Consider the following 16,209-nt stretch of genomic DNA (forward strand, 5'->3'; position numbering starts at 1 on the left):
CATCAATGTGCTGTTCATCTATAATTCTTATTAGTTCGATAGGAAGCATGTCAGGCTTAGGGCTTTTTCCGTTCTTCATTGTTTTTAATGCGTGTGCCGTGTGCTATTTCTTCTTTTGTGATATCTGGACCTATTTCTTCTGAAGTAAATTCTACGTTTTCTAGGTCTCATCTTTCATCATCGAACAGTTCATCTATGTATTCTGCCCAGCGTTGTACTTTCTCATCGGTCTGTGTTATAGTAATCCCGTGTCTATCCAGAAGTGCACCAGTGAGATTTTGTTTTCTTAGCCCTGCCATTTCTTTTACTTTCTTGTGTAGATTAAATAGATCGTATCTTTTTTGAAGGTCCTGCATCTCTTTGCATTTCTCTTCAAAGTGTTTCTCTTTTGCCTGCTCTATCATCCTTCTTATCTGGTGGTTTATCTCCCTGTATTTATTGTTATCTTTGTTCTTATATTGTCTCCGTTGTTCCATCATATTGACTATCTTGTCGTTCATCCATTCTTCATTTCTTTTTGTAGAAGTCTTCAGTATTTCTGTGCACGGTTCTAGTAGGCAATGTTTTAGTTGATCCCACTGCTCGTCACCCGATCCCGCCACCGATTCCGCCAAAAGACCTATGCATGTGTTAAAAGAAATTAAGAAAGAGAGAGAGATCATTCAACTACTTTAATCTTCAAATATTAGTAAAAATTAGCAATTTCAAATTTAGCATTTCACCAGTAACTTGATTCCAACGATCTAAGGATCTAAGACTTCTAGTTGTTTTAAATAGATGTCGCTACAGGGTCCAGCAGTAAATTATTTCATAATAATTGTGCTTAGTAAGACGGTGGTTTTTGTTACGATTCAGAGCAGACCACAGGCCTCTCTGAAGATGCCAAAAGGGTGAAATGTCCATAAGAAGATGGTAGTTGCCTCTGAAAGGGAATGAAATATTAGGGTGATTCCATTTCAAATCACTCAATTATTTTGGATCAATAAAACTTTTGGATCTCCGATTTGTCTGAAAATTGGTATAAAGCATCTGCGAGATCTAGAAATAAAACATTTAAGGTCGAATTGTCTTCTTCTTATTCTTCTTCTTCTTCTTCTTCTTCTTCTTCTTCTTCTTCTTTTTCTCAAAATGTTAGTTTAAGCGATTTTACAGTGATTTGGTATTTATTTAAACAAATTTGCATTTCCTATCGTAAAGTATCAATGGAAAAAATAATATTTTAATAGAATGGACTCAAAAATGTCATTATATTGCATTATAACAAGTTATTTTGATTCAAAGCAAGTTTTTGATCAAATTTTTTAGTGTATAAAACGTTAAAATACCAGTTTTTTACATTTTCCTCCATTCCCAAAATATAGCATAATCGATTTGGCTGAAAATTTGCCCACAAATAGCCAAAACATAGGACTTTAAGTGGCTAGAAGGATTTGAATTATATTACAATACCAAAAAAAGTTACAAGCAATATCATAGTCAAAAATATAGGCGTCTCCTGTAAGTACAATTAACTCGAAAAATATCGACCTCACGACAAAAATTGTTAAAAATAAATTGTAATAATTGTAAATACAGTAGAACTCCGCAAATCCGAACACCGCTAATCCGAACGTTCGGAAAATCCGAACCAACGGAAAGTAAAAAAAATTTAAAAAATTCAAGACAAAAACTTAAAAATATATTTATTATACAGAGTAAAACCAGAAAATTGAACAATCTTGGATTAATAGGTTTTGACATTTAAAATTTCTTAAAAATGAATACATACTTGATACGTAGTGCTTATAAAGGTTAAACACAAATATATACTTAACGTCGGTTCTCTTGTAATCCAAACTTAATTCCAAAAATATTGTCCATACTCTTGCGAGAACGTTTGCAGTCTTAAGGAGCATTCTTTAACCCGGGAGTAGTCGCGCTCACTTCTGTAACGTCGATAGTCGCGTGTGAGATTCTATCTCAAAATACGAATTTAAAACAAATTTTTATTTTGTACTATTTTTATCTACTTTTTATATGGAAATAATTATTTCTAACAATTTTATTTAAAAAACCTGTGTTAACGGCCACCTGCCAACATCGGCCACCTGTCCTAACGGCCAGTTTAAAAATTTCCCAAACCAATTATATGTAGACTACAAAAACTGGCAATACCGTCCACCTTTCTATATCGGCCAATAGTTCTTTCATTTTTAGTGGCCGTTACTGACAAATTTTACTGTATGTATTACGAAAAAGGATGAAATGTGAGATTCTATCTAACGGCGCGACTACTCGCGGGTTAAAGCTAATTGGCTCTCCCCAAAGCCATAAATTCCACAAAAAGAAGAAGAAGAAAAAAAATTCCTACGCATTACTACACCCTTCCTCGAGGCACTTACGAAATTTTTTCAAAATTGCAAAGTTTTTCATCATGTTATCGCGAAAAAGGATAAAAATTGAGATTCTATCTCACCGCGCGACTACTCGCGGGTTAAAAAGTCGGTTATTTTCTTTTGAATTCTTTGTGTCCATTGTCGTCAGCTTCAATCCACTCTGTAATTGCACTTTCTTCTTCGTTTTCTCATCCTGTTGTTGTACGACTTCTTCAAATTGAAAATCTAGCCACTGAGTTAGCGCCTAATAACAAACCATGACACTGGCTCTGCATCCGTGACATTAATCTGAGATGGGTGGAAGAGGAAGAGACCGAGACAGGTGAAGCGATTCAAAATCAACGACAACGAAAGTTTTGAATTATTAGTTAGGCTAACTTTCGAATAACCCGAACTTTTCGGAATCCGAACAGGCTGTCCCCCCAATTAGTTCGGATTTGTGGAGTTCTACTGTACGATTTATTGGGAACAATTTCAGTTGCTACCATTTTTATCGAAAAGTTAAAAATGATGGAGATATTGAGCAAAAACGGTTCTTCTTTAAAATCAAGGTGGCGGCTAACGTAACGGAGGAATTCATTCGCGATTTTAAATTTAGGCTACTATTGACCCCCCTAAAGATTAGAAAAATAAAATTTTGGGAGCTCGGCATGCAAGGTCAAATGCTATCCCAACTGGACTAATGTACCTTTGAGTTTGATGTTATTGCATGTAACTTTTTTGATCTTGTAATATAATTCAAATCCTCTAACCACTTAAAGTCCTATGTTTTGGTTATCTGTGGGCAAATTTCCAGCTAAATCGATTGTGATGTATTTTGGGAAGGAAGGAAAATGTAAAAAACGGTATTTTAACGTTTTCTGCACTATAAAATTTGATCAAAAACTTATTTTGAATCAAAATAACGTGGTATAATGCCATATCATGACATTTTTAAGTTCCTTCTATTAAAATATTATTTTTTTCCATTGATACCTTACGATAGAAAATGAAAATTTGTTTAAATAAACACCAAATCGCTACAAAATCGCATAAAATAACATTTTGAGAAAAAAAAAAGAAGAATATTTTTTGACCTTAAACATCCTATTTTTACGTCCCGCAGCTATACACCAAGTTTCAGAAAAATCGGTGATCCAAAAGTTTTTGCCTGAGTGATTTGACATGGAATGTACCATTAACTTTCTTTCATTTTCTTTTAGTTTTACTCCTATCTAAGAGAAAGGATCAAGAAATCTTACAAAAAATCAAGATCAGTTGGAATTTTACCTAGATGAATTGACTGGTGGTATAATGTAATCTTAGATTTCTCCTGGTGTGCTTTATTCATCGTTTGTTTGCCTTGCAAATTTTTGTAAGACACGGATTCAGGTCTCACCAGAAACTTGATTCCAATTCCAACGATAGAAGTTTTAGTTTTTGGGACTTAGACTTTTCATTGTTTTAAATAGATATCGCTACAACGTCTAGCACCAAATTATTTCATATAATTGCGCTTAGTTATACGGTTGATGCAGTGGCGTAACAAACCCCCCGCAGGATTGGAAATGGGGGCCCCTTTAAAAAGTTACTAAATACGACTTGTGTACAAACCGGTCAAACTTTTGAACCGGTCAAACTTACAGATCATAAAAACAATACACACCTATACAAAATAAATGGTAAAGCGATAACGATAAATTTTATTTGATGTGCTAAACAAGGGGAGATTTTCACGATTTTTTTTTACCAAAAAAACGGGCCAACTTTATTTTGAGCGTAACTCGCTTAGTATTGATCCAAGAAACGTTTATAAAAAATAAAAATAAAGCTTTTTTTGTACATTTAAAAAAATTTAATGAGCTTTTCCCGAAAAGTACTTCATTTTTTGGTTATTTTGACGAATAAGAACAATTTTTCATGAGCTTTAACTTTGCTTTTACTGTATCGATGGACTTCATGAATAGACCATTTTTTTATAAGCTACATTTTTGCTAAAAATATATTTTTTTTAATAATATTTAATTCGAGAAAAATCGTTGAGTTTTTTTGTTCAAAAATAAACAATATAACTCGCAATAACTCGAAAAATATTGAACGAAAGTTGTAGTCCACAGTACATCCTTTTTTTTTGGAAGATGATTAGAAAAGTCTTAATAAAAATTTTCTTAACTGCTTCATTTGAGTGAGTCTACCACTTTCTGAAAAATTTACATTACCATTAACATATTTAAGTTGTCGGACTAACGAAACTCGGCTGTAAATTTGTCAAACAAGAGATCGACAATCTTTATTAATTAAATATAAGTATTTTAAACTGAAAATTAAGAGCGCATTTCTTATGAACGATAGAAGCGCGCCGATGCCACGCCGTACTGATTAAAATGAATCGTCTATCGGCAGTCGAGTAGCCACCCGTGGCCGAGAGGTTTGTCAACACTGATCTCCATAAGCATAATGTTCTATTCTTAACGTGAAATAAAGTATAGAATGATATCTTGCTGGTGTCGGACTCTACGATTTTGCTATCACAAAACTCTTAATTTTCAATTTAAAGTACTACTTATATTTAAATAATAAAGATTGTCGATCTCTTGTCCGACATATTTACAGCCGCGTTTTGTTAGTCCGACAACGTAAATATGTTAATGACGCGGGACGCGGAAACGCGTCCAACTTGCACTCTGAAATTTTTCAGAAAGTGGTAGACCCGTTCAAAGGAAGCAGTTAAGATAATTAAGACTTTTGTAATCATCTTCCAAAGAGGACGATGTACTGTGGAGTATTGCTTATAATTAGTCAATTTAACCATTTCCGTACTTATTTTAAACTTATGTTTTTTACTTCCCAAGTGGAGGGTAAGTAGAATCAAAATCCAAATTTTCAAGCAAATCCCTCGTGACGCTGATGATTACACTCCAAAACGGTCATTTACTGGGCTATCGGTGTATACATGTACTGTTTATGACAACTTACATTTTTCATCTTTATTGGTATTGGCTCCGTGCGTCTCCCCTCTACTTACAGTCACGTGACACGCTGTCAGATTTTGTCAGGACGTTTTAACATTGAGTCTTATGGGATTATTTTGTTAAACTTGAATATTTTATTTTGTAGTGATAATAACCGAATACAATTGTTAGAATTCATTAGTTATTAATTTATACTGTAATTTATAGTACAACAAAAATATTTTCTTTTTCGTTAATAAAGATTTATTGACATAAACTGCGATAGTGAGGTTATGTATACAAAATCAAACTGATAATCAATATTGGAAATAGAAAAATTTATATCAGATTAAGTGCGTTTTTATTTTCTGTTTATATTAATACATAATATCACTAGCGGGACACGGCATTTTTTTAAATGTCTCATTTAAACATACACAAAGCGTCCTGATAAAATTTCAAAAAACCGCCACCATGAGCAGGTCGGTCGATTTTGCTTTAACACTTTGTTAACGCTCAGAGCGAATAGAATAAAATAGAACAAAAATTAATAAATTATTACATTATTGCATAGTATTATTGATGAGAGGAACAACTTTCTTCGTGCACTACTATCAGCGAATATATCTACAATTTTATTAATACCCCTAAGAACACAAAACATTCCAGGAATGTACTATCAAAGTTCTATTAATGTTTGAATGTACTGGACATTCAAGGAACATTCGGTGAATATCTGATTAAGTTATTCGTGGAATGTTACCACAAGACATTCTATGAACATACTACCAATGTCCTATATTTTAAGACCGGAAAGGATTAAGTTTATAGATGTGAGATGATTCACTTGCCGAACATGCCTATTGAGAAATTTACGTTCTTAAATTTAAACACACAATGTAAAATAATATAACAATAACAGATGTTTACCTAATATCAGACGACAAGATGGGGCCATGATCGATTGGGGCCCCCCGCAAGCTTCATGCTGCGGGGGCCTCTGTTACGCCCCTGGGTTGATGATGAAATGTTAACTGTTTTTCATTAGTAAAAAAGTATATTCTTAGTTAACTTACTTTCTTCTTCTACTTCTAAATCTTGCGTTGCAGAAGAATCAGAAAAAGTGGAAAAGAGTTGGATTTTCGCTAAGATCTTATTAACTTTCTTTTGCAGGAAACTCGGTGAAGCTTCATTTTCTTCTTTCTCTGCAGGATCATCAGAAATGTCGTCGTCTTCTCCTATTCGTTTTTCAGTCTGCAGTTGTTGTCGTTTTTCTTCTTTTTTGTGATAATCCACAATATTCGTAAATTTTGCGGATTCAGAAGTGTCTACTGATGAAGATGAAGCAGATGCTGAGCCGGCCAAGCTGAAAATGGCCCTTGGGAGATTGTACAAGGAGGGATTGGGTATGCTGGTTCCTGAATGAAAGACCTGCAATAGAAATTAGGGTCTTTAAAATCTAACAGCTTGCATAGAGCTTTGTAAAAATTTTCTAAATATTGTTCAGAGATATCCATATACATTCTCTGATGATTTCTAATGAAAATGAAGCTAGTAAGGGTGTTTATGGCGCTTTATGAACAAACAAATATATTACGTCTCTTGTTTTCATTTCACGGCGAAATTCTTTTTTAAATATTTAGGGCAGTCAATGAGGGTACATGGCTCCGAATTCCATCCTACTACATTGATTTACTTGATATTCTCACAGTAAGTACGGAATAGCTCAAGAAACAAAGTCTACCCTATGCCGATCTGCGCTTTTATCTTGGGGGTGGATTCCACCCCTTCTCGGGAGTGAAAAATGTTTTGGTTAAAATAGCCACGGAAGAGGCTAGAGAACCTAATTTTAAGCAAAAACTGACTATATGTATAATTATTTTTTGAAAACTCAATACTTTTTAAGTTATTCGTGGATGAAAATTGGCCATTTTCATTGAAAAATGGCACCTCTTCGGACGGATTTTTGCGAATACCTTAAAAACTATGCATCTAACAAAAAAACTATATAAAATATTTCTGTAGGTTATAAAAAAAACAAAGAGATTCGTTCCTTCATAAATCTTCTAGTTAAAATACAAAGAGGGATATGGTAGGTAAGAATAGTTTGTTTTTTTGCTGCATGCTCAAATTGGTGTAGTCAACTTGAAATAACAGAGAAACTGTCGACTTTAGGTTTATAATGATACTAATAACTTTTGTAGTGCTTGAAAAGACCTTTAAAATAAGCAATACTAAATGTCGATTACATTCAAACTGAGCGAGATATTCTGCAAAAAAGTTGATGTCTAATGTATTTTAAGAATAAATGAGAAGTATATTTAACCCCTCATCCATGAGAATTTAAATACATCGTTTTTCTTCTACAATACTTTTTATTATAGTGTTATTTTTATGTTCAAAAAGTTGGACTGGATTAAAATGAATGGTTTTTTAAAAAAAATAAGATCAAATTATAGAGCGCATTTTTAAATTTTCTTAAAAATCTTCCTTTTCCTCCATGTAACTCGTAAAAGATAAAAGATACGAAAAGGGATACCACACAAAAATGTAGGGCTTTTTCAGATAAAAATTTCATTTTTCATTGGTGTATCTCTTAAAATTTTTAAGTTACATGGAGAAAAAGGAAGATTTTTAAGAAAATTTAAAAATACGCTCTATAATTTGATCCTTTTTTTTCAAAAACCATCCATTTTAAACCCGTCCAACTTTTTGAACATAGAAATAACACTATAATAAAAGGTATTGTAGAAGGAAAACGATGCATTTACCTTTTGGAATTTTGGTGGGTGGGGGTTAAAATTACTTCTCATTTTTTCTTAAAATACATTAGTTATCAATTTTGATTGGAGCATATCTCGCTTAGTTTTAATGTAATGGACATTTAAATTAAAGGCTATTAAATATAGCTCATTTTAAAGGTCTTTTCAAGCACTACAAAAGATATTAGTAGCATTATATACCTAAAATCGACCGTTTCTCTGTTATTTCAAGTTGAATACACCAATTTGAGAATGTACCAAAAATCAAACTATTTTCACCTACCATATCTCTTTTTGTATTATAACTTGAAGATTTATGAAGGCATGTGTCTCTTTGTTTTTTTATAATTTACAAAAATGTTTTACATAGTTTTTTTAGTTAGATGCATAGTTTTTAAGGTATTCGCAAAAAAACCGTTCGAAAAGGTATTATGTGTCAATGGAAATGGCCAATTTTCAACCAAGAATATCTCAAAAGGTATTAAGTTTTCAAAAAAAAATTATAGAACAACTTTTGCTTAGAATTAGGTTCTCTAGCGAATTCCGTGGTAATTTTAATCAAAAAATGTTCCACCCCTAAAAAGGGGTGTGAACCACCCCCAAGATAAAAGCATACATCGGCATAGGGTAGATTTTGAATTAGGAGATAAGTAGAGGCTAGGCCCAAAATTTCATTAAAATCCATGGAGTAGGATAGATTTCGGAGGTAATATCCTATTCTTGCTTCCATTGACTGGCGTAATTGTTTTAATTTGTTATTTAATTTGTGTAAAAATGACTTTAGTCGTTATTATCCAAAGTCGTTAGTAAAAAAAAGGTTCGAACTTTTTTAGGTAGATGTCGCTACATCGACTGTATTGAATTATTTGTTTTAATTCGACAATGGGAGACAAATTATTTCTCTTTTCGTTCACAGCAGACTAGATATACCTCTCCGATTATCCCTAATGATGGTGAAACGTACATAAGGGCGTTTGTGGTCCTCTTTGAAACGAATTTAAATAAACTCCTGGATAAAATTAACCCACCACTCATATTTTTCTCAATAATCTATATTTATTGATAATTTTACTGTACGACAAGTTGCCTATGGACCTTATTTGACAGTGACAGTTGCTATGTAAGCTAATAATAGTTTTGTTTTAACAATAATTTGTATTAAACTTCGTTTTAGGCTAAAAGTGAGTTAAACTTTTTATAAAAAGTGCCGATTAAAGAAAGTGCTTGTGAGAAACAAGCTTTTTTATTGTGATATTTTTCATCCCTTGCATGTTTGGAAGTTCATTTGCATAAAAATCAAATAAAAAAATTAATCGCCAAAGAAATTTGTCAATGGTGGAGGCAGTGCGAGCATCGACTCTCCCAGACTCTCCTAGATGAAGGATATTCAATGCGATACGTTGCAGGTTTGTTAGGAAGATATCATTCCAGCATCAGTCGCAAGGTGAGGCGATATAATGAAACAGGGTCGTACCATCGGAGACCAGGGCAAGGGCGAAAACGTTGCACTAATCAAATTGATGATCGTTTTTTGAGACAACGTGCTCTCAGAGATAGAAGAGTCACCAACAATTTGCTAAAAAATGAACTAGCAGATGTTCGAAATGTCGCGATATCATCTCGAACAGTTAGAAGACGTTTACATAAAGCAAAATGGACCATGATAGTCGTGACGTCAAAACGTCAAAAAAAGTTTTCCAAACACGTTGTGTCTAGATACACGCTAAAATGTACGCAAATAAAAAAGTTAAACATTAATTTTTGGTGCTACGCGCAGGACAGCGGTGTTCGATTCACACAAGTTGATTTCCACCAAAATTTCTTCCAATCTTTATCTAATAATATTATATAGTCCGTTCTTTAACGGTAAAATATTGCAAAACCTCTAAATTTTAAAGAACCGCTTGGATTGACATGAAATTTGGCATACACATAGCTAACAAGTCAAAGAAAAAAGTGATATTGTGCCGATATGTGCTTTTGCCCTGGGGGTGGTTTTCACCCCCTCTTGGGGGTGAAAAAATATTGGTCCAAAGAAAGTCAGGAAGTGGATAAACTGGCTAATTTTAAGTAACTTTTGTTCTATAGAGTTTTTTCACTAAGTCAATACTTTTCGAGTTATTTGGCAGTGAATATGTTCATTTTTTCAACAACATAACCACGCTTTTAGACGGTTTCTCGCAAATAACTCAAATAGTATGTATTTTGTCGAAAAAAAATTCTTGGCAAAAATATAGCCTGTAAAAATTTAAAAAAATGGTGTATATATCACGTCTCTACATTTAGTAGAAGCAGAGTTATAGCTAATGAAAAATAGGTTCACATTCGTCAAATTCCAAATGAAATATTTTAACGTGAAATAACCAAAAACGAAGCACATTTCGGGGAAAACTCATTACAACTTATTTAAAGTGTTTAAAAAAAGCTTCATTTTTGTTTTATAAAAAAAATTTCTAGCATCAAAATTAAACAAGTTACGCTTAAAATAAAGTTAGCCCTTTTGGTTTTGGTAAAAAAATTGAGAAAATCACCCCCTGATTAGTATCTTAAATGAAATTAATCGTTACGACTTCACAAGTTTCTTGACTCGTGTATATATTGTTTATATGATCTGTAAGTTTCATCGGTTAAAAGTCCTTATTATTGAAAGGGCTGTAGTTAAAAGGGGTTAAACGAGTCACTGATCACGAATGTATGCAAATTTAGAAACACCAAATCTTAATCAATTTTTGTCTAACAGAAAAACAAAAAAATACATGATATTCAGAAAAGCAAATCTGACTTTTTTTGTTTTTCGAGATTTTTGGTATCTCTAATAATTTTTAAGTTATTTTGAAAAACAGCATATTTTCCAAAATTTAATATTTTAAAAATTTTATTTTGAAACCAAATTTCTTCAAAAATAAGCACTTTGAATCGATCAAACCTACAGATCATATAAACACAACATAAGTAAAATAATTTGTGAAGCGGTAACGATTAATTTAATTTAAGTTGCTAATTAGGGGGTGGTCTTCCCGATTTTCTTTTTGCAAAAACAAAAGGGACCAACTTTATTTTGAGCGTAACTTGCTTAAATTTAATGCTAGAAACTTTTGTAAAGACAGAAATAAAGCTTTTTTTAAATACTTTAAAAAATATATAATAGGTTTTCCCCAAAAAGTGCTTATTTTTTGGATATTTCACGTTGAAATATTCTATTTGAAATTTGGTGAATATTAATTTATTTTTCATTGGCTATAACTCTGGTTCTACGAGATCCAGAGACCTAACACGTACACCATTTTTTTTTACTTTTTTATAGGCTATATTTTTGCTAAGAACGTTTTTTTCGACAAAGTACTTACTTTTTGAGTTATTTGCGAAAAACCGTCTAAAAATGTGGTTATTTTGTTGAAGAATGAACATATTCACTTGCAAATAACTTGAAAAGTGTTGACTTGGCGAAAAAGCTCTATAGAACAAAAGTTACTTAAAATTAGTCAGTTTACCCATTTCCGGACTTAGTTTGGACATATATTTTTTCACCCCCAACAGGGGGTGAAAGTCACCCCCAGGGCAAAAGCACACATTATCACAATATCACTTTTTTTCTTTGACATGTAAGCTATATGTATGCCAAATTTCATGTCAATCCAAGCGGTTCTTTAAAATTTAGAGCAAAAACCGTGAAATAATGGACTATTATATTATTTTCTTACTCTATATTTTGTTGTATGTTCATATTTTAATTCCACAAAAATCAAACTAATTTGATTATTGTTTGTGAAAAATTGTTTTTAAACAATTGCATATGTTTTTAAAAGAAAGTTATTGCTAAAAAAGTGTTATTTCAAATTACAGAGTATGTGTTTTTATTTTGCAATAAACAAATTTATTTATTTATTTCGAAATGTACTAAAAATTAAAATTTGTCAATCATTATCAAAGGTCACTGGAATGCCCAATTAGAGCGAACGTATCCGCTGTCCTGCGCGTAGCACCAAAAATTAATGTTTATTTAAAAAAAATTTTGACGCCGTGGTAGTTAACCGATTTTAATTTTGCAAGATGCAAATGAAATGTACAGTATTCTTTTATATACGTAAAAAATATTCAACTTGCTGTCTGCTTTATTTTCAGTGTTGCAACATTTTAAAAAAAGGAATTTTTTTACGAAAGCTGGATTGCAAAATTTTTTTGCAAAATCTATTAAACCGATCTTAATGGAATTTGCAGTATTGTTTTATCATATCATAAAGTCTTTCTGCGTGAAATATGAAGGTCCTAAGTGTAACATAAATGGTTGAAAAACGTAAAATGCGAATACTTGTCTTTTTATGGTTTTTTCAAAATTATTGCTATTTTGCAACAAGGGTGACAATTTTTAAAATTTTTATTTAATTCTAGATTGTAGGAAATTTATTTAGGCAACTTTTATGTCGGTGCAACTTTTCTCTAAAATGAATACTTTTAAAGTTATAATCAAAAAACAAGAAAAAAGGGTGTTTTTCCTTCATTTTTTGACATTTTGATTATTTAAACAATGTTCCGGACCTTTTTGAGTAGGAGGATAACTCAAATATTATTATATGAGTTATTTTCAAACAATTTCTGCAAAAAAATATGTCACTCTCAACATCCAAATGTACTAATATTTTTACCGATGCGCCCTGGTCTATATAACTTAAGGATGATATTAAAGGTGAAAAATTTGACGTCGGACTTCTGATTCCAGAGTTGCAACCGGAAGTAATGTAATAAATATTTTAAATACCTATTATTCGACGCATTTTAGCAAGAACAGAATAAATATCTACTTCTACGTTTTTAAATCACTTCCGGTTAAGAAGGTGCAACCGCAAGTGCGACATTATACTCGCAGATAGAGTACATGTGATATTTCAAAAAGCCGAGCACAAACATTTGTTCTGATTTTGATATCATTTCCGGTTAAAAAGTTTGGCAAAAATGACTCAAAATTAGTGAAATCATATATCAATTACCGCAAAGTTAACCGAAGGGTTCAAATATCGACTTCCGGTCAAGTTGGGTGAAAATCTAGCTAGAACTTACGAAATCCAATTGCTTGTTTTTCGTTAAAATTGATTTACCAACTACATTATAATCCCAGTATAATCCAAAAATACCTTTTGGCATAGGTATTTGCCCTCAATGAGGAAAAAATATATTTTTATATTATCCAAAAATTGAACGTTTGATGGAAAAGTGTAGTGAACGGAAATAAGACCAAAATAAATGAAAAGTACAATACCTTAAATAATACTTTAAATAATAAACAAATATTTCGTATTTGTTTTTATTTTAAATGGGAAATTTTTTAATTTGTTTCATATCAAAACAACATTTTTTATTTTTAAATTGGAACTTTACGTTTGTAAACACAAAAGGTTATTTGAGTTTGTTCGAATAATATTATTAGTATTTTTTTTTCACAGTTTCCTTTTTCGAATTGATTTGAAAAGCAAAACTAAAAAAAAACATATAAAATGAAAATGAGAGACATCTTATAGACTCCTGGATAAAATTAACGTACCACTTTAATTAATCTAAATATCTACAATATGAACACAAAATAAAACTTAGTTACATTGAAATAATAATAAAAACCTACAAATAAGTCCTACATGACTTTATCATGACCTTAATTTGCATTATTGTTTCTTTAAAAATTTGTTTTTGCCGGAAATGCGTAAATAAGCTAGCATAACTCCAAATTGCAAAAAGAAAAAAATCAATAAAGTAACACAATAAAATGTATCTGGGTCAACACTAATACCGTGCAGCGCCTCCTCTACTTCTCATGACTGCATTTTTGCGTCGAGGCATGCTTGATATCAAATGTTCAACAAAAGCTTGCGGAATATTCTCCCATTTTTCAATAACGGCCTCAATGAATTGGTTGTGATTGGCAATAGGGGGTCTACGACTTTGAATCTTTTTTTTTTTGAGATAGTCCCATAGATGCTCTATAGCAGGGATCCCCAACCTTCTAGCAACTGCGTACCACCTGAAATATTTTGAAAATTTTGGCTTACCACCAAACACCGAGGATCGGAACATGAAGAGGAAGGAAGGCCCCTGATCCTATTTTTTTTTAGAAATATCTACTAAATTATTTCTAATTATAATTCTTCTCGGTGTATGACACAATGTGTATTTCGGCATTCAGGAGCAATTATCTTTATTTTTGCTGCTAGCCATGTCACTTTCCTGACATATGAGTTCCTCTGTCGTGTATGATTTAAGTGGTTTTGCAGAACAAAAACTCTTCTATAACTTCTTTATAAAACTACAAATACAAATCATAAAAAGGCAAGTAGCTGTGCTATGTTTGTTATATCGGTGCTGTCGTCTACTTGAAGTGCAAAATATGTGCATTTTTGAAGTTTTAAAAAAAGTTGTTCTTCAATATTGGAAGACATATCAGTAATTCTCCTTTTCACTGTGTTGTTTAACAATGGTATTTCTTAAATTTTTTAACTGCTTTTCTCCTAACACGGTTTGAGCTATTTCTACAGCGGTCGGTAGTAAAAGGGTCTCACCTATTGTGTGAGGCTTCCCATCCTTTCCAATTCTACATCTAACAAGGTATGATGCCTTTGTTAGTTAGTATCATATTGAGAAAACTAGTCATACCTATATTTATTTTCTTTCTTAAAAAAAGAAGATTCTCTTTTAAAACAATTCGATCAGCTTACCAACCACATCAGAGTGCTTTGTGTGTTGCTGACGTATCAGCATAGACGGCTTCATACTGTGGTTGGAAAGCGTTTCGAAACAAGCAACCCATTGAGGAATAGGATTGTCACTATTTTCTGTGCCACACTTAATTATAAAACCACACTGTAAGTAGCTTTCGTGTTATTTCCAATTGGCCTGCGGTTTAAGTTTTTTAATTCTATCCTTTGAAGTTCCAGGGTTCACCAAAAACTGCTTCATAGATTAATATGGAAGCATAACAACTGCACTGGCACTTTCGCAGACAGAGGTCCAGCGTAATCGCTTGATTCATACACGTGACGCGTACCACCTGAAATCTTCACGCGTACCACCAGTGGTACGCGTACCACCGGTTGGGAACCCCTGCTCTATAGGATTCATATCCGGACTGTTAGGTGGCCACTCTAATAATGGAATATCAACATCATTTAGGTAGCCAATAACCTGTCGAGCCACATGAGAACGAGCGTTGTCTTGCATGAATAAAAAATTAGGTCCAAGAAACGGAGCAAAAGGCATTACATGTTCGACAATAATGTTGTCTAAGTAATAATGGGCATTCATAGACCTCGTACGTATGGGGACCAACTCCTTACGAGCTTCAAAAAAATTCCCCCCCCCCCCCCCAAAACATTTTAGAGCCACCACCAAACGGTATTTTCGGAGAGATATTGCAGCTGGCAAACCTTTCTCCGCGCCTTCGCCAGACACGCTCACGACCATCTGGAGCTTTTAGGCTTACTCTAGTCTCATCGGAGAAAAGAACTCGTTTCCAGTCATCGATGGTCCAATTTTGATGCAATCTTGCAAAATTCAATCTCTCAACCCTGTGTTCTCTGGTAAGATAGGGTTTTTTGGCCAGTTTACTGTTGTTCAATGGACCGGGATAGTGTGACGTCAAAACGTCAAAATTTTTCCAAACACGTTGTGTCTAGGTATACGCTAACGTGTACGCAAATAAAAAAGTTAGGTAGAATTAAACGTCATAACAAATATTTTTCTATCAAACAAACACTAAACATATCAAAATAGCGTGTATCAAAATATACAGTCACTGCCCACGCTAAATAGTCACTAGCTTGATGAAGTTTAACTTTTTTATTTGCGTACATTTTAGCGTGTATCTAGACACAACGTGTTTGGAAAACTTTTTTTGACGTTTTGACGTCACACTGTCCCGGTCCATTGAACAACAGTAAACTGGCCAAAAAACCCTATCTTACCAGAGAACACAGGGTTGAGAGATTGAATTTTGCAAGATTGCATCAAAATTGGACCATCGATGACTGGAAACGAGTTCTTTTCTCCGATGAAACTAGAGTAAGCCTAAAAGCTCCAGATGGTCGTGAGCGTGTCTGGCGAAGGCGCGGAGAAAGGTTTGCCAGCTGCAATATCTCTCCGAAAATACCGTTTGGTGGT

At 33.0% G+C, this 16,209-nt stretch overlaps 2 protein-coding genes across 2 annotated transcripts in view; both read right to left on the reverse strand.

Moving 5' to 3' along the window:
* The window catches only part of LOC114326594 (uncharacterized), a 363,687-nt gene that overhangs the window by 60,295 nt on the left and 287,183 nt on the right, over positions 1 to 16,209 (reverse strand). The gene's annotated exons all lie outside the window — the stretch shown is intronic.
* Positions 1 to 16,209, reverse strand: part of LOC114326596 (uncharacterized) — a 79,752-nt gene that overhangs the window by 18,696 nt on the left and 44,847 nt on the right. The window contains exon 2 of the mRNA XM_028275009.2: positions 6,382 to 6,736. Within this exon, the coding sequence (XP_028130810.2) occupies positions 6,382 to 6,736 (355 nt within the window). The remainder of the gene's footprint in view (positions 1 to 6,381; positions 6,737 to 16,209) is intronic.

This window comes from Diabrotica virgifera, chromosome 3 (genome assembly GCF_917563875.1).
Source record: "Diabrotica virgifera virgifera chromosome 3, PGI_DIABVI_V3a".
NCBI lineage: Eukaryota > Metazoa > Arthropoda > Insecta > Coleoptera > Chrysomelidae > Diabrotica > Diabrotica virgifera.